General features: G+C 53.7%; 1 gene segment (V, D, J or C); it reads left to right on the top strand.

The window, feature by feature from the left end:
* LOC119960071 overlaps window positions 1–27,309 on the top strand; it is a 31,406-nt gene extending 4,097 nt beyond the window's left edge. The window contains 6 exon segments of the C gene segment in view: window positions 17,247–17,546; window positions 17,745–18,056; window positions 18,977–19,285; window positions 21,092–21,421; window positions 26,618–26,745; window positions 26,884–27,309. Of these exon segments, the coding sequence occupies window positions 17,247–17,546; window positions 17,745–18,056; window positions 18,977–19,285; window positions 21,092–21,421; window positions 26,618–26,745; window positions 26,884–26,892 (1,388 nt within the window).
* The last annotated feature ends 549 nt before the right edge of the window (window positions 27,310–27,858 follow it).

The raw sequence follows: 27,858 nt of genomic DNA, 5'->3' as shown, positions 1-27,858 counted from the left end.
TATTTCATAAAGCTCTGGGTAAAAACAAATTAGGGATTATTGAAAGCTATTTTTGTTATATTTATTATTATAGTACAGATAATCTAATGAAGGATTAGCTGACAATTAACAATAACTTACAATACAATATCAGTGAGAATTAATTCAACATAAATGACCTCCCACAATTGAGTGGTATCCTGGCAATATCTCAAATGTTTTAGAGAATTTTAATAATATCTGAAATGAATTTAGGAAATAATACATTTCTTTACACTGCTGTGTGCAGCTAAACTCTTTTGCTGATTACATTATTTTGCTTTGATTCTTTTGCTGATTACATCTGGTTTGTTTAATTGTTGCCCTGTCACTGAGTCTCTGTTCCGTCATTAATCTACCCTGAATCTGTGATATGTAATCTGCTCACTTTCAGCAAAACTACTTTTTGCCCAATTATCGAGATTTGAGACAGACAGGGAAAAATAGTTAAAAGTCGAATATGATTTTGAAATTAATGTCAGTTTAATTTCAAATAAATTACTGAATTATTGTTGTCGGAAGTTGACCATTGATCAATTTGAATCAAACAGTTTCATGAAACTGATAGATTGAACAGATCTATCTGCTGGAACTCGATTGTTGCCATTTGTGTCTGTTCAGTTTCTTTGCGCGCGGACCACTGTGCTGGGACCAGGAATCTTCCTGACTGGTTGTAAATCTTCTGCTTCATTTTCCAGTATTTCAGGGAGTGCAATTTGATCAAGCCCTTCAATAGAACTTGTATCTGTGTGAAATGTGGAAATTATACTTGATGTTTGACAAGGCGACTCAGAAAGGTGATTCCTCATCCAGATTGTGACAGAAAGAATTCAGCAACGCCAGACAGGCTGTAGAAGGAGATTTGGTTGATTTTTAAGCAGTGATATATTGGTCTTGGGAATTTTCGATTCGGCAATGCAGAGAGCGATTTATTGGGTTACATTCCGTGCTATTGCAATACTTGATCTATTTAATGGGTCAGTGCAGCGGAGAAATCCCTTTGCATTTTATTTTTAATCCTATCCTAGGATTTTGGAGGCGCTGGCAAGACCAGATTTTATTGTATGTGCCGAAGTGTCCCCCGGGAAAGCTTAGATGTGAAACATCCTTGAATAATTGCAGTCCATGTTGCGGAGGGATAACCGGGATATTGCCAGGGAGGGAGTTCCAGAATTTTGACTCGGCGACAGTGAAGGATTGGCGGTGTATTCCTAAATCAGGATGGTGAGTGTCTTGGAAAGGAACTTCCAGGTGTTGGTGCCCCCATACATCGATACAGAACACATACACACTCTCACTCTCTCACACACATTGTCTCGCATCCTCACACAAACTCATTCTCTCACACACATAATCACAATACTTCTTTCAAACATACACACTGTGCGTAACACACAATGACTCTCTCACAGTCTCACTCTCAGACACACTGTGACGATCTGCCTCTCTCGCACACACATTCGCTCACACGCGCTCTCACTCACACGCACTCTCTTTCACCAAATCTCTCTGATTCACCTTACCTCTCTCACACCCACGCTCAAACACACAGACCCTCTCTCTCCCTCACACACATGCAGAATCGCTCTTCAAACACCGCATTTTCTCTTTCATGCTCTCTCTCACACACATTCCCTCCTATATACACATACACAATATCTCAGGCGCACACAAACTCGCCAACATATTATTATCCTCTCATTCTCTCGCTCTCACGCACTCTCACACGTGCACCCTGGCACATGCCCTCTCTCTCTCTCTCTCGTGGACACTGTCTCATTCTCTCTCTCTGGCAAACAATCTATCTCTCTCTTTCAGGCATGCAGTATCTCACACTCTCTCTCACATTCCCTCTCTCTCTGATACACACACTCTCATACGCACATTCTTTCTCTCACACACTCCCTCTCTATCACCGACACACTATCTCAGACACACAGATCTCTCTCACAGTCTCACATCCATAATCCTCTTCAAACAGAATCATTCCTTCTTTCACACACACAATCTCAAACATACTATCTCTCTCCCTTTCTCTCACAAACACTCCCACAGACACACACACGCACCCTGTCACACACATACATTCTCTCACCTGCTCTCTCTCTCTTGCACACTGTGTCCCGTGTCTCTCTCACACAATCTCTCTCTTTCGCACATGAACACTCTCATACACAAACACACACATACTCACACAAGCACTTATTTCTCTCACACAAACAATAGTACATACATATCTCGTAAACTCATTTTCTTTCACTCAAACACACATGTTATTTGGCATACTCTATCATCCGTTTTCAGAAACACACAAACGCGCCCCCACATTCTGTCTCTCTCTGACACACGTGGTCTCTCTCTCACTGTCTTAGGTACACACCCACATGCTCTCTCATCTCTCTCACACACAATCATACACACCCTATCTCGAACTCACGCACACAATCTCCCATTTCCACACACTCTCACACACATTGCCTCTCTCACTCACACACAAAATCTCACACACACATCCCCTCACACACATTCACACAGAAACTCTCCCTTGCACATTATTTTATTATCCCTCTAACACCTATCTCACATACATACACGTACTCTGTCTCTCTCTCACACACACAGAGGAACACACACAAAGAGACACACAGGAACACACACATATGTTCACAAACACTTACACTCAGAGACGCAACACAGCAACATACACACAAGCAAGAAAACACACACACACACTGTTAGGGGCTGTTTAGCACAGGGCTAAATCACTGGCTTTGCAAGCAGGCCAGCAGCACGGTTCGATTCCCGTAACAGCCTCCCCGAACAGGCGCCGGAATGTGGCGACTAGGGGCTTTTCACAGTAACTTCATTTGAAGCCTACTCGTGACAATAAGTGCTTTTCATTTCATTTTCATTTCACAGCAGCACACAAACAGGAACAGACACACACGCTCACAGACAAAATGAACACCGAGGAACACGTACACAGGGATACAGAGGGATACACACACACGGGAACGGACACACGCTCACACACACATACACAATTAACACCTAGGAACACGCACACAGGGACACACATACAAGAACACACGGACAGCTGAGAGTGACTGTTCGTGACGTCAAGGCAACATTTGAACCAGTGTTGCATCAAGGAGCCCAAAAAAAACTGGAGTCAATGGGAATCGGGGGGAAATTCCCCGCTGGTTTGAGTCATACCGAGCGGAAAGGAAGATGGTTTCGGTTTTTGGAGGTCAATCACCTCAGTTCCAGGACATCACCGCAGGGGTTCCTCAGTGTCGGCCCCACCATCTTTAGCTGCTTCAGCAATGACCTTCCAAAAGTCAGGTGGGGATTTTGGCTGATCATTGCACGATGTTCAGCACCATTCACGACTCCGCAGTTACTGAAGCAGTCCATTGCTAAATGCAGCAAGATCTGGACTATATCCAGGCTTGGGCTGACAAGGGGAAAGTAACATTCATACCAGACAAGTGCACGCAATGGACATCTCAAAGAAGCGAAGATCGAACGATCACCCCAATGCCATTCAATGGAATTACCATCGCTGAATCCCCTGCTGACCATTGACCAGAAACTGAACTGGACCAACCATATACACTGTGTGGCTGTGACAACAGGTCAGAGACTCGGAATTCTGCATCAAAAACACCTCCTGATGCCCCAAATCCTGTCCACCATCTGCAACACCAGGTTAAAGTCCAACAGGTTTGTTTGGAACCCCTAGCTTTCGGAGCGCAGCTCCTTCATCAGGTGAGTCACCTGAGTGAGACTTCTTACTGTGCTCACCCCAGTCCAACGCCGGCAGCTCCATATCATGGCCACCATCTGCAAGGCACGATTCAAGTGTGTAATGGAATGCTCTCCACTTGTCTGAATGAATGCAACTCCAACGACACAGAAGTAGCCCGCTTAATTGTCACACCATCGACCACCACTCCCTCCCTCCACCACTGAGGAACAGTCGCATCAGTGTTTACCACCTACAACATGCTCTGCAGAAACTCGTCATGGCTCCTTAGGCAGCACCTTCAAAACTCACAACAGCTGCCATCTGGACAAGGACAGCAGACACATTGGAACATCACCAACTGGAATTTCTCCATCCAGCCTCTCACTATCGTGACCTCAAAATATCACACTGTTCCTTCACTGTCCATGATTCAAAATTCTGGTGCTGCCTCCCAAACACCACATAGACTGCAGTGGTAGAAGAATGAAGCTCACCACCACCTTCTCAAGGGCAATGAGAGGTGGGAAGTAAATGCTGGCACAGCCAGAGACTTCTACATCACAAGAATGAAGAAAACACTCTGACATAGGGCAGCAGGGTAGCATGGTGGTTAGCATAAATGCTTCACAGCTCCAGGATCCCAGGTTCGATTCCCGGCTGGGTCACTGTCTGTGTGGAGTCTGCACGTCCTCCCCCTGTGTGCGTGGGTTTCCTCCGGGTGCTCCGGTTTCCTCCCACAGTCCAAAGATGTGCGGGTTAGGTGGATTGGCCATGCTAAATTGCCCGTAGTGTCCTAATTAAAGTAAGGTTAAGGAGGGGGTTGTTGGGTTACGGGTATAGGGTGGATACGTGGGTTTGAGTAGGGTGATCATGGCTCGGCACAACATGAAGGGCCTGTTCTGTGCTGTACTGTTCTATGTTCTATAATTTGACAATAATTTTACAGCCTGAAATTGCCATTTTCAAAATGTAAATCTATTAAGTTACAGGAATGTTCATTGTTCCAGTTCCGAATTGTTTTGGCAAAATGAAATCACACCGACATTAAAGCAGCTGCCCAGTGGTCTACACTGCTGTCTGACTGTACACAGCCCGTGTTACTGAAAGTATTAAAGCAGCTGCCCAGTGATCTACACTGCTGTCTGACTATACACAGCCCGTGTTACTGAAAGTATTAAAGCAGCTGCCCAGTGAGCTACACTGCTGTCTGACTTTACACAGCCCGTGTTACTGAAAGTATTAAAGCAGCTGCCCAGTGATCTACACTGCTGTCTGACTGTACACAGCCGGTGTTACTGAAAGCTGATCAATGTGGAGAATCAGGACAGGATGGATGGAGAGGAAGAGTAGGAGGTGGGGGTGGTGGGGCCGAATGGACGAGCCCCCAGCTCGGCTGTGGACAACAGGCAACAGGAAGCTGAGCCTGAGCGGAACCTCATCCAGGGAAACATCGTCCAAATGGGCTGGGAGTATCTGGGAATGATCATCACGGTCACTCGCCCTCACTCACTCAACCTCAGTCACGCCCACACCCTCACTACTCCACCCTCACTCACACATCCTCACTCATCCACCCTCACTCACACATCCTCACTCACACACACTCACTCACACAAACTCACCACCCTCCCTGAATCTCCCTCACTCACCGACTCTCACTACCACACCCTCACACCCACCCTCACTCACACACCCTCACTCACACACCCTCACTCACACACCCTCACTCGCACATCCTCACTCACCCACCCTCACTCACACACCCTCACTCGCACATCCTCACTCACACACCCTCACTCACACACCCTCACTCGCACATCCTCACTCACACGCACTCACCACCCCCTGAATCTCCCACATTCACCTACTCTCCCACACCCACCACTCCCTCACTCAAGCACCTTCACTAATTCATCCACCCTCACTCAGCCACCCTCACTCATCCACCCTCACTCACCCTCGCTCACTCACCCACCCTCGCTCACTCTCCCACCCTCGCTCACTCTCCCACCCTCACTCATCCACCCTCACTCACACACCCTCACTCACACACCCTCACTCACACACCCTCACTCACCAACCCTCACTCACACAGCCTCACTCACCCACCCTCACTCACACACCCTCACTCACCCACCTTCACTCACCCACCCTCACTCACCCAGACTCACTCACACAGCCTCACTCACACATCCTCACTCACACAGCCTCACTCACACAGCCTCACTCACACAGCCTCACTCACACACCCTCACTCACCCACCCTCACTCACCGACCCTCACCCATCCACCCTCACTCACCCACCCTCACTCACACACCCTCACTCACACACCCTCACTCACACACCCTCACTCACGCGCACTCATCCACCCCCTGAACCTCCCACATTCACCTACTCTCCCTCACCCACCACTCCCTCACTCGTCCACCCTCACTCATCCACCCTCACTCAGCCACCCTCACTCATCCACCCTCACCCACCCTCGCTCACTCACCCACCCTCGCTCACTCACACACCCTCACTAACACACCCACCCTCACTCATCCACCCTCACTCACCCAGCCTCACTAACTCACCCACCCTCACTCATCCAGCCTCACTCACCCAGCCTCACTCACTCACACTCATTCACACATCCTCACTCACACACACTCACTCACACACACTCATGACACTCCCTGCATCTCCCTCACTCACCTACTGTCCCTCACTCACCCTCACTCACTCACACACCCTCACTCACCCACCCTCACTCACCCACCCTCACTCACCCACCCACCCACCCTCACTCACCCACCCTCACTCACACACCCTCACTCACACACCCTCACTCACACAGCCTCACTCACCCACCCTCACTCACACAGCCTCACTCACACAACCTCACTCACACAGTCTCACTCACACACCCTCACTCACACAGCCTCACTCACACAGCCTCACTCACACACCCTCACTCACACAGCCTCACTCACACACCCTCACTCACACACCCTCACTCACACACACTCACTCACACACCCTCACTCACACACCCTCACTCACACACCCTCACTCACACACCCTCACTCACACACCCTCACTCGCACATCCTCACTCACACACCCTCACTCGCACACCCTCATTCACGCGCACTCATCCACTCCCTGAACCTCCCACATTCACCTACTCTCCCTCATCCACCACTCCCTCACTCGTCCACCCTCACTCGTCCACCCTCACTCATCCACCCTCACTCAGCCACCCTCACTCATCCACCCTCACCCACCCTCGCTCACTCACCCACCCTCGCTCACTCACACACCCTCACTAACACACCCACCCTCACTCATCCACCCTCACTCACCCAGCCTCACTAACTCACCCACCCTCACTCATCCAGCCTCACTCACCCAGCCTCACTCACTCACACTCATTCACACATCCTCACTCACACACACTCACTCACACACACTCATGACACTCCCTGCATCTCCCTCACTCACCTACTGTCCCTCACTCACCCTCACTCACTCACATTCACTCACACACCCTCACTCACCCACCCTCACTGACCCTCACTCAGACTCCCTCATACACACACCCTCACTCACAAACCCTGATTCACCCACCCTAACACCCTCACTCACACCCCCACACTCACACACCCTCATTAACCCACGCTAACACCCTCACACACACACCCCGATTCCCCCACCCTAACACCCTCACTCACTCACGCCCCACTCACTCACACACCCTCACTCACTCTCCTCACTCACACAACTTCACTCACACCCCCTCACTCATACACCCTCACTGACTCACATACACTCACTCTCCTCACTCACACAACCTCACTCACTCAACAAACCTCACTCACTATAACACCCTCACTGACTATAATACCCTCACTCACCATCACTCTCTCACACTCATTGACTCACACTTGCTAGCCCAACATAAATTGCCCACTCTCATTCAGCCGCATTCATTCACACACCCTCATTCCATCTTAGTTACTGACACTGATTCACTCACCCACCCTCACTCACTCAGCCTCACACACCCACCCTCACACATCCTCACTAACCCTCATTCACACAACCTCACTCAGTCACCCTCACTCATTCACCCTCAGTCACACACCTTCACACAACCCTCATCACCCACCCTCATTCATCCTCACTCACCCACACACCCTCACTCACTCTTCCTCGCTCGCCCAACCTTATTTACTCACCCATCCTCATTCTCTCAGCCACATTCACTCACCTACCGACCCTCACTCGTCTTCATTCATTAACCCACCCACTCACCGACCCTCACTCAGCCTCATACACCTACCCTCACTCATCCTCATTCAATCTCTCAGCTCAACCAATAACCCATCCTCACTCACCCTCACTTAATCACCCATCCACCCTCACTCACTCACACACCCTCACTCACACACCCTCACTCACACACCCTCACTCACACACCCTCACTCACACACCCTCACTCACACACCCTCACTCACACACCCTCACTCACACACCCTCACTCACACACCCTCACTCACACACTCTCACTCACACAACCTCACTCACACCCTCTCACTGACTCACACACACTCACTTACTCCCCTCACTCACACACTCACTCACACACACACCCTCACTCACTCTCCTCACTCACACAAGCTCACTCACACCCCCTCACTCACACACCCTCACTGACTCACACACACTCACTCACTCCCCTCACTCACACACCCTGATTCCCCCACCCTAACACCCTCACTGACTTACTCCCCTCACTCACACACCCTGATTCATCCACGTAACACCCTCACTCACTCACACCCCCTCACTCACACACCCTCACTGACTCACACACACTCGCTCACCCACTCCCCTCACTCACACAACCTCACTCACACCCCCTCACTCACACACCCTCACTGACTCACACACCCTCACTCACACACCCTCACTCACGCACCCTCAGACTCACACACCTCACTCACACCCCCTCACTCACACACCCTCACTGACTCACACACCCTCACTCACACACCCTCACTCACACACCCTCACTGACTCACACACCCTCACTCACACACTCTCACTCACACAACCTGATTCCCCCACCCTCACTCACAGACCCTGATCCCCCACCCTAACACCCTCACACCCTCACTCACTCACTCTCCTCACTCATACACCCTGATTCATCCACCCTAACACCCTCACTCACTCACACCCTCACTCACTCACACACCCTGATTCACTCTCCTCACTCACACAAGCTCACTCACACCCCCTCACTCACACACCCTCACTGACTCACACACACTCACTCACTCCCTTCACTCGCACAACCTCACTCACACCCCCTCACTCACACTCACTCTCCTACCCTCACTCAGTTACTCACTCACCCACACTGACTCTCCTACCCTCTCTCAGTTAGTCACTCACCCGCACTCACACACCTACCCTCACTCAGTTACTCACTCACCCGCACTCACTCTCCTCCCCTCACTCAGTTACTCACTCACCCGCACTCACTCTCCTACCCTCTCTCAGTTAGTCACTCTCCTCTCTCAATCTGCTCAGGAAATGGGCAAGGGAGCGAATGTGGATCATACCACGGGAGTGGCGAGAGCCAGGGAAAGGCGCCGGAGCCAAGAGAAAGCGCTGGGGCGGGGAGAAGACAAAGAGGCGGCGAAAAGATAATGGGCGCGATTCTCTGCAAATGCTCCGTGTTTCACGGAAGCCTTAACGCCCGTTACCAGGACCCGATTCACCCCCCCCCCCCCCCCCCCGCCGGTCAGGGCTAGCATCGCGGCCCCGTGAACTCCGGCATCGCAGGCTTAACGAATTTCGCTAAGCCCGCGCGCCAAAGTTAGCGACACATATGCGTGAAAACCGCGCATGCGTGGACCGTTATGCCCCTCAGCGCCCCGCGGACTGATCCAGCCGGGAGGCGGAGTAACAAAGAGTGCGCGGGTTAAGTACCCGCTGCCCGCGATCGTGTTGGGGGGTGGGGGGGTGGGGGGAATAGAGGGAGGGCGTCGGACCAGCGTCGCCGTAAAAATTTGTGCCGCCCGCTATTCTCCGACCCGTTGTGAGTGCGGAGCATCGCGCCCAGAGTCTGGGGGAAAGCACATAGATGCGGCGAAAGGGCAGAGATGCAGGGGAACGTACAGAGAGCCGTAGAAAATACCAGAAAGCTGGAAAGAATCATGGATTGCCCGGGGAAGGAGCAGAGAGCCGGGGCAATGCGCAGAGAGCGGGGGGGAAGGGGCAGAGAGCCGGGGGGGAGGGGCAGGGAGCCGGGGGGGAGGGGCAGGGAACGGGGGGGGAAGGGGCAGGGAGCGGGGGGGGGGGAAGGCGCAGGGAGGGGGGGGGGGAAGTGGCAGAGAGCGGGGGGGGGGGGGAGAAGGGGCAGAGAGCCGAGGAAAGGGCACGGAGCCGGGTGGGGGGGGAGGAGCAGAGAGCCGGGGGGGAAGGGGCAGAGAACCGGGGGGGGAGGGGCAGAGAGCGGGGAGGGGGGGGGGGAAGGGGAGGAGAGCTGGGGAAAGGGGCAGAGAGCCGGGCGGGGAGGGGCAGAGAGCCGGGGGGGGGGGAGGGGCAGGGAGCCGGGGGGGGTGGGGGGAAGGGACAGAGAGGGGGGGGAGGGGCAGAGAGCCGGGGGGGGGGGTGGAAGGGGCAGAGAGCCGGGGGGGGGGGAAGGGGCAGAGAGCCGGGGGGAGGGGCAGAGAGCCGGGGGGGAAGGGCAGAGAGCCGGGGGGGGAGGGGCAGAGAGCCCAGCCGGGGGGGGGGGAATGGGCAGAGAGCCGGGGGGGGGAAGGGCAGAGAGCCGGGGGGCGGGTAGGGGCAGAGAGCCTGGGGGGGGGGGGGCAGAGAGCCGGGGGGGGGGGGAGGGGCAGAGAGCGGGGGGGGGGGGGGAAGGGGCAGAGAGCCGGGGGGGGGTAGGGAACGGGGGGGGAAGGGGCAGGGAGCGGGGGGGGGGAAGGCGCAGGGAGGGGGGGGCAGAGAGCCGGGGGGGGGAAGGGACAGAGAGCGGGGGGGGGGGAAGGGGCAGAGAGCGGGGGGGGAGGGGAAGGGGCAGAGAGCCGGAGCGGGGGAAGGGGCAGAGAGCCTGGGGGGGGGGCAGAGAGCCTGGGGGGGGGCAGAGAGCCGGGGGGAGGGGCAGAGAGCGGGGGGGGGGGGAAAGGGGCAGAGAGCCGGGGGGGGGGGGGAGGGGCAGGGATGGGGGGGAGGTGCAGAGAGCCGGGGGGGGGGAGGCAGAGAGCGGGTGGGGGGTGGGGGAGGGGAAGGGGCAGAAAGGGGGGGGGGGGTGGGGGAGGGGAAGGGGCAGAGAGGGGGGGGGAAGGGGGCAGGGATCGGGGGGGGGGAGGTGCAGAGAGCCGGGGCGGGAGGTGCAGAGAGCCGGGGGGGGGGGGGAGGCAGAGAGCGGGTGGGGGGGGGGGGGAGGGGAAGGGGCAGAGAGCGGGGGGGGGGATGGGGCCAGAGAGCCGGGGGGGGGGGGGGGAAGAGGCAGAGAGCGGGGGGGGGGGGTGGAGAGGGGAAGAGGCAGAGAGCCGGGGGGGGGGGGGGGGAGAAGGGTCAGAGAGCCGGGGGGGGGAGGGGCAGAGAGCCGAGGGAAAGGGCACGGAGCGGGGGGGGGGGAGGAGCAGAGAGCCGGGGGCGAAGGGGGCAGAGACCGGGGGGGGAAGGGGCCAGAGAGCGGGGGGGTGTGGGGAGGGGCAGAGAGCGCGAGGGGAGGGGCAGAGAGCGCGAGGGGAGGGGCAGAGAGCGGGGGGGGAGGGGCAGAGAGCGGGGGGGGGGGGCAGAGCGTGGGGGGGGAGGGGCAGAGAGAGCGGGGGGAGGGGCAGAGAGGGGGGGGGGAGGGGCAGAGAGCGGGGGGGGAAGGGGCAGAGAGCGGGGGGGGGGGAAGGGGCAGGAGCGGGGGGGGGGAAGGGGCAGAGAGGGGGGGGGAAGGGGCAGAGAGGGAGGGGGGGAAGGGGCAGAGAGGGAGGGGGGGAAGGGGCAGAGAGGGGGGGGGGAGGGGCAGAGAGGGGGGGGGGAAGGGGCAGAGAGCGGGGGGGGGGAAGGGGCAGAGAGCGGGGGGGGGGGAGGGAGAGGAGAGAGCGGGGGGGGGAAGGGGCAGAGAGCGGGGGGGAAGGGGCAGAGAGCGGGGGGGAAGGGGCAGAGAGCGGGGTGGGGGGAAGGGGCAGAGAGCGGGGGGGAAGGCAGAGCGGGGGGGAAGGGGCAGAGAGGAGGGGGGAAGGGGCAGAGAGGGGGGGGAAGGGGCAGAGAGGGGGGGGAAGGGGCAGAGAGGGGGGGGAGGGGCAGAGGGGGGGAGGGGAGAGGGGGGGAGGGGCAGAGAGGGGGGAAGGGGCAGAGAGGGGGGGAGGGGGAAGGGGCAGAGAGGGGGGGGGAAGGGGCAGAGAGGGGGGGGGGGAGGGGGAGAGGGGGGGGAAGGGGCAGAGAGGGAGGGGGGGAAGGGGCAGAGAGCGGGGTGGGGAAGGAGCAGAGAGCGGGGGTGGGGAAGGGGCAGAGAGCGGGGGTGGGGAAGGGGCAGAGAGGGGAAGGGGAAGTGTCAGAGAGCCGGGGTGGGGGGGGGGGGGAAGTGGCAGAGAGCCGTGGGGGGAAGGGGCAGAGAGCCGGGGGGGAAGGTGCAGAGAGCTGGGGGGGGGGGGAGGGGCAGAGAGCCGGGGAGGGGTAGGGGCAGAGAGCCGGGGGGCAGAGGCCGGGTGGGGGCAGAGAACCGGGGGGGGGGGAGCGGAGGGAGGGATGGGGCAGAGAGCCGGGGGGGGGGAAGGGGCAAAGAGCGGGGAGGGGGGGGAGGGGCAGAGTGCGGGGGGGAGGGGCAGGGCGCGGGTGGGGGGGGTGGGGGGGAGGGACAGAGAGCGGGGGGGGGGGAAGGGGCAGAGAGGGCGGGGGGGGGGGGAAGGGGCAGAGAGCGGGGGGGGGAGGGGCAGAGAGCGCGGGGGGAGGGGCAGAGAACGGGGGGGGGGGAAGGGGCAGAGGGGGGGGGGGAAGGGGCAGAGGGGGGGGGGAAGGGGCAGAGACGGGGGGGGGGGAAGGGGCAGAGGGGGGGGGAAGGGCAGAGAGGAGGGGGGAAGGGGCAGAGAGGAGGGGGGAAGGGGCAGGAGGGGGGGGGAGGGGCAGAGAGGGGGGGAAGGGGCAGAGAGGGGGAGGGGAAGGGGCAGAGAGGGGGGGGAGGGGCAGAGAGGGGGGAGGGGCAGAGGGGGGGGGGGGAAGGAGGGGCAGAGGGGGGGGGAAGGGGCAGAGAGGGGGGGAAGGGGCAGAGAGCGGGGGGGGGGAAGGGGCAGAGAGAGGGGTGGGGAAGGAGCAGAGAGGGGGTGGGGAAGGGGCAGAGAGCGGGGGTGGGGAAGGGGCAGAGAGCGGAAGGGGAAGGGGAAGTGTCAGAGAGCCGGGGTGGGGGGGGGGGGGGGGAAGTGGCAGAGAGTCGTGGGGGGAAGGGGCAGGGAGGCGGGGGGGAAGGGGCAGAGAGCCGGGGGGGAAGGGGCAGAGAGCCGGGGGGGAAGGGGCAGAGAGCCGGGGGGGGGAAGGTGCAGAGAGCTGGGGGGGGGGGGGGAGGAGGGGCAGAGAGCGGGGGGGGGGGGGGAAGGGGCAGACAGCGGGGGGGGGAGGGGCAGAGAGCGGGGGGGGGGGAGGGGCAGAGAGCGGGGGGGGGAGGGGCAGAGAGAGCGGGGGGGGGAGGGGCAGAGAGGGGGGGGAAGGGGGGGGGGGGGAAGGGGCAGAGAGCGGGGGGGGAAGGGGCAGAGCAGAGAGGGGGGGAAGGGGCAGAGAGGGGGGGGGAAGGGGCAGAGAGGGGGGGAAGGGGCAGAGAGAGGGGGGGGGAAGGGGCAGAGAGCGGCGGGGGGGGGGAAGGGGCAGAGAGCGGGGGGGGGGAAGGGGAGAGAGCGGGGGGGGGGAGAGCGGGGGAAGGGGCAGAGAGCGGGGGGGGGAAGGGGCAGAGAGGGAGGGGGAAGGGGCAGAGCAGGAGGGGGTGAAGGGGCAGAGAGTGGGGCGGGGGAAGGGGCAGAGAGCGGGGGGGGGAAGGGGCAGAGAGAGGGGGGGGGGGAAGGGGCAGAGAGGGGGGGGAAGGGGCAGAGAGAGGGGGGGGGGAAGGGGCAGAGAGGGGGGGGGGAAGGGGCAGAGAGGGGGGGGGGGAAGGGGCAGAGAGGGAGGGGGGGAAGGGGCAGAGAGGGGGGGAAGGGGCAGAGAGGGGGGGGAAGGGGCGAGAGGGGGGGGGGGGGAAGGGGCAAGAGAGGGGGGGGAAGGGGCAGAGAGGGGGGGGAAGGGGCAGAGAGGGGGGGGAAGGGGTAGAGGGGGGGAAGGGGCAGAGAGGGGGGGGGAAGGGGCAGAGAGGGGGGAAGGGGCAGAGGGGGGGAAGGGGCAGAGAGGGGGGGAAGGGGCAGAGAGGGGGGGAAGGGGCAGAGAGGGGGGGAAGGGGCAGAGAGCGGGGGGGAAGGGGCAGAGAGCGGGGGGGGGGAAGGGGCAGAGATCGGGGTGGGGAAGGAGCAGAGAGCGGGGTGGGGAAGGGGCAGAGAGCGGGGGTGGGGAAGAGGCAGAGAGCGGAAGGGGAAGGGGAAGTGTCAGAGAGCCGGGGTGGGGGGGGGGGGGGGAAGTGGCAGAGAGCGGGGGGGGAAGGGGCAGGGAGCCGGGGGGAAGGGGCAGAGAGCCGGGGGGGGGGGAAGGTGCAGAGAGCTGGGGGGGGGGGGGGAGGAGGGGCAGAGAGCCGGGGAGGGGTAGGGGCAGAGAGCCGGGGGGGGGCAGAGAACCGGAGGGGGGGGATGGGGCAGAGAGCCCGGGGGGGGGGGGAGGGGCAGAGTGCCGGGGGGGAGGGGCAGGGAGCCGGGGTGGGGGGGGGGGTGGGGGGGGGGGGAAGGGACAGAGAGCGGGGGGGGGGAAGGGGCAGAGAGCGGGGGGGGGGAAGGGGCAGAGAGCGGGGGGGGGGAGGGGCAGAGAGCGGAGGGGGGGGTAAGGGGCAGAAAGCGGAGGGGGGGGGTAAGGGGCAGAAAGGGGGGGGGGGGGGGTAAGGGGCAGAAAGCGGGGGGGGGGGGGTAAGGGGTAAGGGCAGAAAGCGGGGGGGGGGGTAAGGGGCAGAAAGCGGGGGGGGGGGGTAAGGGGCAGAAAGCGGGGGGGGGGGGGGGGGTAAGGGGCAGAAAGCGGGGGGGGGGGTAAGGGGCAGAGAACGGGGGGGGGAAGGGGCAGAGAGCGGGGGGGATGGGGCAGAGAGGGGGGGGGGAAGGGGCAGAGAGGGGGGGGGGGGGGGGGAAGGGGCAGAGAGGGGGGAAGGGGCAGAGAGGGGGGAAGGGGCAGAGGAGGGGGGGAAGGGGCAGAGCGGGGGGGGAAGGGGCAGAGAGGGGGGGAAGGGGCAGAGAGCGGGGGGGGAAGGGGCAGAGAGCGGGGGGGATGGGCAGAGAGGGGGGGGAAGGGGCAGAGAGCGGGCGGGGTGGGGGAAGGGGCAGAGAGCGGGGGGAAGGGGCAGAGAGCGGGGGGGAAGGGACAGAGAGAGGGGGGGAACGGCAGAGAGCGGGGGGGAAGGGGCAGAGAGCGGGGGGGAAGGGGCCCAGAGCCGGAGGGGGGGGGGGAAGGTGCCGAGAGCCGGGGGGGAAGGGCAGAGAGGGGGTGGGGGGGGGGGGAAGGGGCAGAGAGCCGAGGCGGGGGGGGGGGGGGGAGAAGGGGCCGAGAGCCGAGGGGGGGGGAGAAGGGGCGGAGCGGGGGGGAGGGGCCGAGCGCCGGGGGTAAGGGCGCAGAGAGTCGAAGGAAGGGGCAGAGAACCGGGGGAAGGAGCAGAGGGCCGAGGAAGGGCAGAGGGGGGGGAAGGTTCATAAAGCGGGGGAAGAGGGCAGAGAGCGGGGGAAGGGGCAGAGAGCCGGGGGGAAGAGCAGAGAGGCGGAGGAAAGAGCAGAGAGGCGGAGGAAAGAGCAGAGAGGCGGGGGAAGGAGCAGAGAGCCGGGGGAAGGCGCAGAGAACCGGGGGAAGGCGCAGAGAAATGAAAGAAAGTCCATGGAGTGGGCGATAAGCGACAAGAATCGGGGTAAAGGGCACAGTACTGGCGAAAAGCTCAACGGGCCCGCGGAAAGTGCAAGGAACCGGCAAAAGCCCAATGAACTGGGAAAAGTGCAACGCACATGGGCAAAGCACAAATAGCCGGAGAAAATGCAGAGTCGAGGGAAAGTGCAGAGATCCGCGGAAAAGAGCAGAGAACTGCAAGAAAGTGAAGGGAGCGTGTGAAAGGTGCAGAAACCAGCGGGAACTGCAGCGAGATGGGGGAAGGCTCAGAGAGCGCGGGGCGGGGAGTGGGGGGGATCGCAGACAGCCCGGTCCCAGTGACAGGCGGAATGCGGAGTTAACACCACAATCAGCACAGCCAGGATCTTAGTGAAGGTGGAGGAGGCTCGACGGACCGAATGGCCGCCTCCCGCTGTTTATGTTAATAATCCTAAAATAAGAGAATGTTACGCTTACTCAATTTAGAGCTTTGTTGTAATTATATAAATGTGCATTCCGAAGGTGTTTTTGAAGCAAAGCCACTATTCTCTGGTTTGGTAGTGAGGTAGTGAGATGAAGAGAGGAGGGGGCATCAGTCAGTTTGAACAAAGGGAATTTCCCAAAACTGCAAAGATACAAATGAAGATACAACTTCTTTAACACAAATTGATTGTGACGTACACAGTTCAGTTAGCTGGATTGTGACGTACACAGCTCAGTTAGCTGGATTGTGACGTACATACCTCAGTTAGCTGGATTGTGACGTACACAGCTGAGTTCGCTGGATTGTGACGTACACAGCTCAGTTAGCTGGATTGTGACGTATACAGCTCAGTTAGCTGGATTGTGACGTACACAGCTCAGTCAGCTGGATTGTGACGTCACAGCTCAGTTAGCTAGATTGTGACGTACACTGCTCAGTTAACTGGACTTTGACGTACACAGCTCAGTCAGCTGGATTGTGACGTACACTGCTCAGCTGGAATGTGACGTACACAGCTCAGTTGGCTGGATTGTGACGTACACAGCTCAGTTAGCTGGGCGGCTGGTTCGTGATCAAGATCAATCCAAACAGCGCGGGTTCAATTGCTGCACCGGCTGTAACCTTGCCCCTCGCCTGAGATGTGGTGACCCTCAGGTTAAACCACCATCAGTCAGCTCTCAGTAGGAGAGAGCAGTCTCCGGGACTATGGCCTCATTTACATTTTATATTACATGGTGGCTTAAATAACGGGAAAACGCTCTGCTCCTCTCTTTCAATCCAATGAAAGTTACACCATTCAGATTACATCAAAATGTGTTTCTTTCGATAGAGATGGAGAAAGAAATGTGGGTTTCTAAAGAGGGGGCAAAAAGTAGGTGATTCACAACGATAGAACTGATAGAAGATTCAATGTGGATGTATGATTAAATCGGTAAATGTTAGGATAGTTCTAGTCAAATTATGAAATGCTTGGTTACGTATAAATCACGAAAACCAGAGTCTAACTTGTTGAATGGGCCATTCTCTCCCAGCGACACCGTCTCCGCCCACTCTCTACAGCCTGGTCTCCTCCTGTCAGCAACACAACACCGACGGCTCCGTGACCTTCGGCTGTTTGGCGATGGACTACTCCCCAGAAATCACCAGCCTCACCTGGAAGAAAGATGGGCAGCTGATCACCACTGGAGTTAAGAAATACCCGTCAGTGAGAAACAAGAAGGGAACATACACCCTGAGCAGCCAGTTAACCATCACCGAGTCAGAGGGGGGATGCAGCAAAATCAGCTGTGAGGTTCGACACAGCGGCTCAGACAAGAGCATTGAAATTAAATGTAAGTGTTGTGGAATCTGTGAGAAACAGACGCTTTGATTACTTTATTCACATCATTGGTCATAACACATTGATGGTACTCTGCTTGGTCTGATTCCTGCGAGAAATAGTGACCACAGAGAAACTGTTAAAATACAATGAGTCATTTTATTCGTCACAACATCTTATTCAAGAAATGTCTAATTTCTGTTTCTTGAAGGTCCTCCACCTGACATCCATCCAAATGTTCTCCTCACCGTGAGTTCTAATGAAGAAATCTCAAGCAAGAAATTTGCCACCATGGTCTGTTCAATTAACGATTTCCAGCCAAATTCAATGACGGTGAAATGGCTGAAGAATGGACAAGCCATGGGTTCAGGAATTGTCACCTCTCCCGCCTGTGAAGTGAACGGGAACTTCTCGGCGAGCAGTCGGCTGACAGTCTCCGCTGGGGAATGGTTCAGCAAAGCGGTCTATACCTGCCAGGTCATTCATCGACGGGTCACCCAAAGTCACAACATCACCGCGTCTGGTAAGAGACACAAACAGAGGAAACAATAAATCATCCTGCATTCTGATGTTAATCCAAATCAGGAATTTACTGAAGTTAGTACAAAGCACAGAATAACTTCTATGTGGTTTGTATTTCATTCTGATGTAAGCTGCATTAGGGTTGCTCACCATTCAGGATTTGATCAGAACAGCAAAGAAGGTTTCCCTCACTTTTGAAGTCATTTAGTGAGTGAGGTGGACTTGATGTCAGCTTTATTCCGAAACAGCTGATTATATGTCAGAGGCAGTGAATGTCTTGAATCCTTTATTGATAACAATTCCGGGGGAAAGTGTTGAAAAGTTCATCCAGCCTGTTTATAAATTAGCATTCATGACTGCGCTCCAGAGATCAGGAATTATGAATCGCATTGGGAATGCTGCAATACTGATTCATTAAAATGATACCGGGGCTAAACGATTTTCACAATAGTGGTTAGCACTGAGCCCTCACCGTGCCTGGGACCCGGTGCAATACTGACGGCGGGTGACTGTGTGGAGTTTACACCTTCTCCCCGTCTCTGCACAGGTTTCCTCCAAATGCTTTGGTTTCCTCCCGCAGGCAAATACGTGCAGGTTAGGTGAATTGGTCATGCTGAATTGTCGCTGAATGTCCAAAGATTAGGTGGGGTTGTGAGGAATTGCCCAAGGTAGAGTGCTCTTTCGCGGGTCGGTGCAGACTCCATGGGCCGAATGGTCATCTTCTGCACTGTAGTGATCTATGATTCCATAATATATTTCACAGAACACGCTGGTTTTCTATTGTATATCGAAGATTAAAGGCGGTCTTCAGAGGTTGATATTTCGAAGTTGCTTTATTCCCATTTAGAGAGTGAAGGCTGAATCCTGCTGTCCTGATTGTGAAGATGAAACTTGGGTTAATTTTCATGTTTTCAATCACAGATTCTTCCGTTTGCACTGACGCCTCAGTAACAATACTGCCACCACCAATAGAACAGGTCTTACTGGAGGCGACTGTAACCTTAACCTGCGTCATTTCGAATGGTCCTTATGGAGTCAACGTGTCCTGGAGTGAAGCGAAGAAGCCGCTGAAATCAGGGATTGCAGACGAGCCAGGGGCAGATATTGAGAGCGTGCTCAGCAAATTAAACATCTCGACACAAGCCTGGCTGAGTGGGGCTGTGTTTGACTGTGTGGCGAGCCATCAGGACCTGCCAACTCCTTTAAGAATTGCAATCCACAAAAAAATAGGTGAGCGGTGAAACTGAAGCAATAAGTGAGTCATTGTGTCTATTTCTAGTGTCAGTGCAGCGGTCAGTATTTAGCATTCAGTGTATTTATGGTCCATTCTGATTGGTAATTCCACTAACTAAATACTCTGGGCCCTTAGAGTTTAAGGGGGAAATTGATATGCAGACGAATGAAGAATGAATTGAAAACAGCGATATTGGGTTTAGATGGAGCGAGACCATAGTCCACAGGACTTAGGAGCAGATGTAGGCCATTGGGCCCATCAACACTGGTCCAGCCTTCAGTGAGGTCATGACTGATCTGATGTGATTATCTTCAACTACTCTTTCCCGCCTTATCCCCATATCCCTTGACGCCTTGACTGATTTAGAATATGTCTCCCTCAACCTTGAACGTACTCGCCGACCCAGAATCTACAGCCCCCAGCGTTAAATAACTCCACAGCTTCACTACCCTCTGAGAGAGGAAATTCCTTCTCATCTCTGTCTGAAATGGGAGAACCCTCACTTTGTGATCCTGCACTGCTCCGAGACGCTCCCACAGGGGTAAACAACCTCTCAGCGTCTATCCAAAGAAACTCCCCGAGAATCTTGTCTCAATCAGGTCGCTTTATTCCTCTGAACTCCAAGAAGTACAAACCAGCAAAGTTACCCTCAGCTCATAAGAAAATGCCTCCATACTTGGGATCAACCTCATGATCCTTCTCTGGACTGCCTTCAAAACCAATCTGTCTTCCTCAGATAAGGGCAACAAAACTATTCAAAGTGTATCAGGTGTAGTCTAACTAAATAATAATAATCGCTTACTGTAGGCTTCAATGAAGTTACTGTGAAAAGCCCCTAGTCGCCACATTGCGGCGCCTGTTCGTGGAGTCCGGTACGGGAATGCCTTGTATAGTTTTAGCCAGACTGCCCCATGTTTATATTCTATTCCCTTTGAAATAAATGTCAACATTCAATTTGTCTCCATATTACCTGCAGAATTTGCTTTTTGTGGTTTCTGCACGAGAGCCCCCAATTCCCCCGTTACTTCAGCTTTCTCCAGTCTTTCTCTAGCTAAATAATATTCCGCTATGTTCTTCCTCCTCCCAAAGTGTGTAACCTCACATTCTCTGTCCCTCTGTGGATTTTCTGTAATCCTCACCACTTGCCTTTCTACCTATTTTTGCCATCTGTAAACATGGGAATAGTACATTCATTTATTAAACACAGTTTTGAAATTCATGTATATTACATCTATTGCCCCCCACCCCTCCCCCTCTCTAGCCTTCGCGTTATCACCTCGAATAAGGGCAATAAAGTTTTCAGGCATGAGTTACCCTTCATGAAGCCGTGCTGACTCTGTTTGATTATGTTATGTATTTCGAAATGCTCAGCTATTGGATCTGTTATAATGGACTCGAACCGTTTTCCACGGACAGATGTTAAGGTCGCTGGCCTAATAGTTACCTGATTTTGACTCCCTCCCCTTTTGAATAAGGGTGTGACATTGGCAGTTTTCCAATCCTCTGGGAGTAAGGTGGGAGGAGCCTGGTGTGGAGTTTATACACCAGCGCAGAACAGTTGGGCCGAATGGCCTGTTTCCTTGCTGTACACTTTCTGAAACTTTCGAATCCAATATCCGTAAATTCTCAGGGAAAAGGTTGTGTCCACCTCTGCTCCGAGCTGGGAAACCGGACAGATCCCAAAGTGGAAAATGGAAACCTTTAAAATCCAACACAAAACACATTTCTCTCACATCTAACCCGCGGTTCCATTGTTTCCGGAATTTCCCATTTTATTGACATTTATTGTGCATTTTCTGCAGATCCCAATCCGCGGGAACCGTCCGTCTCTGTCCTCCTACCCTCGGCTGAAGACGTCTCCGCTCAGAGATTCGTCTCCCTCAACTGCTTAGTGAGAGGTTTCTCCCCCCGAGAGATCTTCGTCAAGTGGACCGTCAAGGACAAGCCGGTGAATCCCGGGAACTACAAGAACACCGAGGTGATGGCGGAGAACGGCAATAGCTCCTTCTTCATGTACAGCCTGTTATCCATTGCAGCGGAGGAGTGGGCCAGCGGCGCTTCTTACTCCTGTGTGGTGGGACATGAAGCCATCCCCTTGAAGATCATCAACAGAACGGTTGATAAATCCAGCGGTAAACCCAGTTTTGTGAACATTTCCCTCGCTCTGATGGACACCGTTAATTCATGTCAATGAGAATCGATTGGTTATATTTTGAAATAAAATAAAAATAATAAAGTTATTTTCCCTCCAATTGTGATTTAAATGTACAGCCACTTAATTAATGTCGCTTCCACTTTGCTGATATTAGATCTGTTCAATGAGACCCGGATTTCTACAGGTCTCGGCCCCAAGTCTGATACAATCAGTGCTCCCAGCTCAGATACACCCTGGGTTAGAGACAGAGTAAAACTCATTCATTCCAGGATTCAGCAAAATATCTTCATTGACTTTCCTCCCGCTGAGGAGAAATCGGACAATTTCCCATTTCAGACAAACAAACCCATCACATTTAGATCTCGGTGTTCCTGCTTCTCCCATTGTCCATCCCTTTAAAATTAATGTCAGCTTTAAGTTACTGCATCACACCCACTGGGAACAGAATTGAGGGTCACACAGAAACATGGACCAACAATTCCCCATCAAAGAGAGGGGAAAGGGAAATGATTAACCCACTGTACCCACACTTTCCCAACAGAGGCGGAGGGCCTTTAGGTAATCCACTGTACCCCCACTTCCACAAAAAGAGAGTGGGAGGGCCTTTAGTTAATCCACTACATCACTTCCCCAAGAAAGAGATAGGCGGAATCCAGTTTGTTCATTCACTGTATCCCCACTCTCCCCACAGAGAGAGGCAGAGGGTCCTTAGTTAACCCACTGTAACCCCACTCTCCCCACACAGAGAGGCGGAGCTCCTTTAGTTAATCCACCATCCCCCACTTCCACAACAAAGAGATTGGGAGGGCCCATAGTTAATCCACTGCACCCCTACTTTCCCAACAGAGAGAGGAGGAGGGGCATTCCTTTATCGTCTATGTGCTCACTTCCTCAAAAGAGAGAGAGGCGGAGGGTCTTTAGTTAATCCCCAGTACCCCACTTCCACAAAAAATGAGATTGGGAGGGGCATCAGTTATCCCACTGTACACCCACTTCCCCTGGAAAGAGATAGGCGGAGTGCCTTTAGTTAATGCACTGTACCCCCACTCTCCACACAGAGAGAGGCAGAGGGTCTTTAGTTAATGCACTGTACCCCCACTCTCCCCACAGAGAGAGGAGGAGGGTCTTTTGTTAATCTACCGTACCCCCACTCTCCCCACAGAGAGAGGAGGAGGATCTTTAGTTAATGCACTGTACCCCCACTCTCCCCACAGAGAGAGGAGGAGGATCTTTAGTTAATGCCCTGTACCCCCACTCTCCCCACAGAGAGAGGAGGAGGATCTTTAGTTAATGTACTGTACCCCCACTCTCCCCACAGAGAGAGGAGGAGGGTCTTTAGTTCAGACACTGTACCCCCACTTCCACAACAAAGAGATTGGGAGGGCCTTTAGTTAATCCACTGTACCCCTACTTTCCCAATAGAGAGAGGAGAAGGGGCTTTCCTTTATCCTCTGTGTGCTCACTTCCTGAAAAGAGAGGAGGGGAATTATTTAATCCACGGTACCCCACTTCAACAACAGAGAGGGCAGGGGCATTAGTTAATTCACTGTACCCCCACTTCCCCAAAAGAGAGAGGGGAGGGGCATCAGTTAATCCACTCTGTCCACATTTACCCAAAAAAGAGAGGGGAAGAGCCATTCGTAAATGCCCTGCACCCCAACTACCTAACAAAGAGGAAGGGATATTAGTTAACCCACTGTAACCCCACTTCCACACCAATGCGTGGGGAGTGCAGTATTTAATACACTTATCCCCACATATACACCATGTAAAGGAGGGGAGTTTGTTAACACAGTGTACCACACTTCCCCAACAGAGAGGGGGGGAGGGGCATTAGTTAAATAACTGTACCCCCACTTCAACAACAGAGAGGGGAGGGGCATCACTTAATCCACTGTTCACCCACATCCCGAACAGAGAGGGGGAGGGGCATTAGTTAATCCACTGTACCCGCACGTCCCGAAGAGAGAAGGGAGGGGGAGGGGCATTAGTTAACCCACTGTACCCCCACGTTCCAAACAGAGAAGAGGAGGAGCATTAGTCAATCCACTGTACCCCCACATCCCGAACAGAGAGGGGAGGGGCATTAGTTAATCCATTGTACCCCCAGTTCAACAACAGAGAGGGGGAGGGGCATTCGTTAACCCACTGTACCCCCACTTCAACAACAGAGAGGGGAGGGGCAATATTAACCCATTTCACCTCCACGTTCCCGAGGAAAAGTGGAGGAAGGTGATGAGTGGACTCTCTGTATCTCCACCTCCTCAGCAGGTGGAAACCCAAAGAGAATTTGTTCAGCTGACCAGAGAGAGGGAGATTATTCACTCCAAAGAGAAAATGCTGGAAAATCTCAGCAGATTCCAGCATCCGCAGGAATTTGTTTTTATCCAGAGATGATTAACTCACTGTCCTCCCAATCCCCAAGCAGCGAGTTTGAGAGCGGACGGGTCTATACTCTGAGCATTCTGTCACTGACATTACAAGTCGGCTTGTAGTTTACTGCCTGAAGATGTGAAAAGACCACCATGATAAAGATGTTCTTTAAATATCTATTTATGCAACAGAATTTTACTTTTTTTTGCACTCTAGTTCCTCTTATCCGTAAACTAAAACTGATTCCCCATAATCCAAATCCAGACTGGTGATGGAATTCTCCCTGGATTTTCATTGTTCTCTCCTAAGGCACCTCCTTGTATTTTTGCATTAGGTCACCTGATGTCAGCTTGCAACTCACACAAAACACACTTATAAGCACAAAGTTCAACATATGCGACATCGGTACCAATAATACCCACAACTGGCAAAGCTACAGGCAGCTGATACAAATACACAAACACACAGTTAAACAGACTTAAACACAACACATACATACACCCCCTTCCCCACAGACATATACACATGCACACATGGACACAAACACACACACACAGAAACACACACAAAACATACACCCGGCACCACAAACCAAACATATATTGACACAAGAACACACGCGAACGTGTACAGAAATGCACAAACATGCATACAAACACAAAAAAGCACACGCTTATACTCACATACACATTGACACATACAGACACTAATATACGTACACAATCAGGCACACAAGCGTACACAAACATACGCATACACCCACATGTCCACACAGATACACAAAGATGCAAACGCAAACATATAAAACCAGACAAGTAGACTGACAAGTAGAATATGAAACGCAAATGTAACCAATAACATATACAATCACACAATTTCACGATGACAGAAGTATAGAATTTTTTTTTTTTTTTTTTTTTTTTTTATAAATTTAGCGTACCCAATTATTTTTTCCAATTAAGGGGCAATTTAGTGTGGCCAATCCACCTATCCTGCACATCTATTGGGTTGTGGGGGCGAAACCCACGCAGACACGGGGAGAATGTGCAAACTCCACACGGACAGTGACCCAAGGCCGGGATTCGAACCCGGGTCCTCAGCGCCGTAGGCAACAATGCCAACCATTGTGCCACCGTGCTGCCCAGAAGTATAGAATTAAGGACAGAGACAATAATCCACATTACCACAATTATGGGTACACGTAGATATATACTCGTACACATGTTAACATGAATATACATTAGTGCACATGGAGACATCAATACACAAGTAATACATAGTTGTAAACAACCATCATTTAGCACAGAGCAAAATTGCTGGCTTTGAAAGCAGATCAAGCAGGCCAACGGCACGGTTCGATTCCTGTAACAGCCTCCCCGAACAGGCGCCGGAATGTGGCGACTAGGGGCTTTTCACAGTAACTTCATTTGAAGCCTATTCGTGACAATAAGTGATTTTCCTTTTTTTTCATCAACGCATACACAGCACTACTGTCTCCCAGTGCCAAAGGCCGGGTTCAATTCCAACCTTGGGTGACTGCCTGTGTGGAGTTTGCACGTTCTCCTGTGTCTGCATCAGTTTCCTCCGGGTGCACCCGTTTCCTCCCACAGTCCAATGATGAGCAGGGTAGGTGGACTGGCCATGCTCCATTGCCCCTTAGTATCCAAAAGGTTAAGTGAGGTTATGAGGTTATGATGGTGGGGCAGGAGCGTGCACCTCGGTAGGGAGCTCTTTCACAGGGTCGCTGCAGACTCGATGAGCTGAATGGCCTCGTTCTGCACTGTAGGGATTCTATGATGATAATTCTATGATAAAACACACACACATATATATGCACACGCATATACAAGCACAAATGCGCTTATCCAGTCACAAACATTAAGACACTGGCATGCATGATGTACGCAAATGGACACAATAACACATATTACTAGGCAGGAAAGTACAAACACATATTAACCCAGGCATTAATATATAAACATAGACTTCAACACATAAGCATACACAATAACAGACTCATATTAAGGCAGCACAGAAGCGCAGTAGATTCTCCCTGATGCCTCATGTCGCCAAAGTTACAGGTTCGATCCCGGCTCTGCGTCACTGTCCTTGTGGAGTTTGCACATTCTACCCGTGTTTGCGTGGGTTTTGCCCCCACAACCCAAAATGTGTGCAGGCTAGGTGGATTGGACACGCTACATTGCCTCTTAATTGGAAAAAAAATGAATTGTGTACACTAAATTTATGAAAAAAATAAATAACACACTCATATCTCCACATTGATAGAAGATAAACAAAGTGTACATACAGGCGCTGACACACAAATACACAGATCAGTACTCATTGGCACATGAACACACACAATGGCATTTTACATACATCTGGACAGGCAAAAGAAGCAAAACATGAGATCCCCATCCACACCGACACAAATGCTAAAGAACAAATACAAATGTCAGGCAAAGGGCGGCATGGTGGCGCAGTGGTTAGCACTGCTGCCTCACGACGCCGAGAACCTGGGTTCGATCTTGGTCCTGGATGACTGTCCGTGTCCGTGGGTTTGACCTCCACAATCCAAAGCTGTACAGGGTAGGTGGATTGGCCACGCTAAACTGCCCCTAAATTGGAAAAAGAAAGTTACAGAGATCGGTTGGTGAGTGTCGCGAACTCTACAGTAGCTATGCAATGAAAAATATATTAGAGAATGAATGATCAGATAAAGATAATGAAATGAGAATATTAACAATATATCCTGGATTAATAAACAACTTAATATATTTATTGGGCTCTATCCTCGTAGATACCACAGACCACACCTGGACTGAAGACGATGAGGATGATAACAGGAACATCTGGACAACCGCTTCCACATTCATCACACTGTTCGTCCTGAGCATGTCCTACAGCACTGCAGTCACTCTGGTGAAGGTGAGAAGATTCAATCCACTCACCCTTCAAACCGGCAGAAGCCTTTTAAAAACCATAAATGCTTGATTGATTAAAAACTCTAACATCAATGTCCCAGATCATAAACATCTGCTTCATCATTTTATCTCTGTTTTACAGATCATGTGATCGGTTGACGTTCAGACGCTGTAGATTTTCCTCAGCTGTTTATTATGATCTGTGTGTGACAGAAATACAATATCTCCTCTTGGTGACTCTAACAGTAAAATTCTCTCAGTTTATTATTCTGCATCTATAACTGAGACAATCATGGACAGTATTTCTGCTTTCAGTTTGAAATGTACGAGACATAATTGTATTATAATTGTAGCTAATAATTTCCCTCAATGTCACGTCTAAATAAGTAACATATCTTGTTCCTTATATAACTGTTGCCTTCCCTTTATGTTGAGCTCCTGTTCTCTCTTGTGCCTGTTACAGTTGTACACACATTTGGCAGCTCAGAGGGCATGTGTTCTGTTCTCACTGTGACCCTCAATCGCTATGTTCTCTTTTGTAAACATCAAAATAAACTTTTGTGTAATATTTTCTCAGAAATTTTAATTAACGTTGATGGAAAAATGAAGAAAGTAAGACTTTGCTGAACTCATTTCTCTCAGGTCCATCGGCACTGATCCTTTTCCCCGATTATACAGTTGTCTCCCCTTTCCCAGACAGATATTCCTCACCAGTCCTGTCTGGGATGTGTCTGAACTTAAGGCCCCTCAGTGAAAGAGCCACTGCGCCACCAAGCGGCCCATCCAGGTAAAGCCAACTTCACCTCTGCCTATTTATGGTAAACTGCAGAGATAGAATGCCAGCTGAAGAATTCCACAGATTCACTACCCTCTGATGGAAGAATATCTCCTCAGTTCTGTCCTAAATTTGAGACCCCTCACTCTTAGATTATGCCCTGTCGTGCTAGACTCTCTCACAAGAGGAAACAAGATAATTTTTCAGGCTGTGTAACTGGTTAAAGCTCTTTCCACAGTCAGTTCACTGGAACACTCCCACTCTGGTGTGTGTGTGTCGGGGCTTTTCCAGTCACACTGATGTTTGAAATCTCTTCCCACAGTCAGAACAGACAAACACATT

The sequence above is a fragment of the Scyliorhinus canicula genome, unplaced genomic scaffold (genome assembly GCF_902713615.1).
Source record: "Scyliorhinus canicula unplaced genomic scaffold, sScyCan1.1, whole genome shotgun sequence".
Taxonomy (NCBI): domain Eukaryota; kingdom Metazoa; phylum Chordata; class Chondrichthyes; order Carcharhiniformes; family Scyliorhinidae; genus Scyliorhinus; species Scyliorhinus canicula.
The sequence above is the reverse complement of the archived record's forward strand: the minus strand, read 5'-3'. Positions and strand labels throughout refer to the sequence as shown.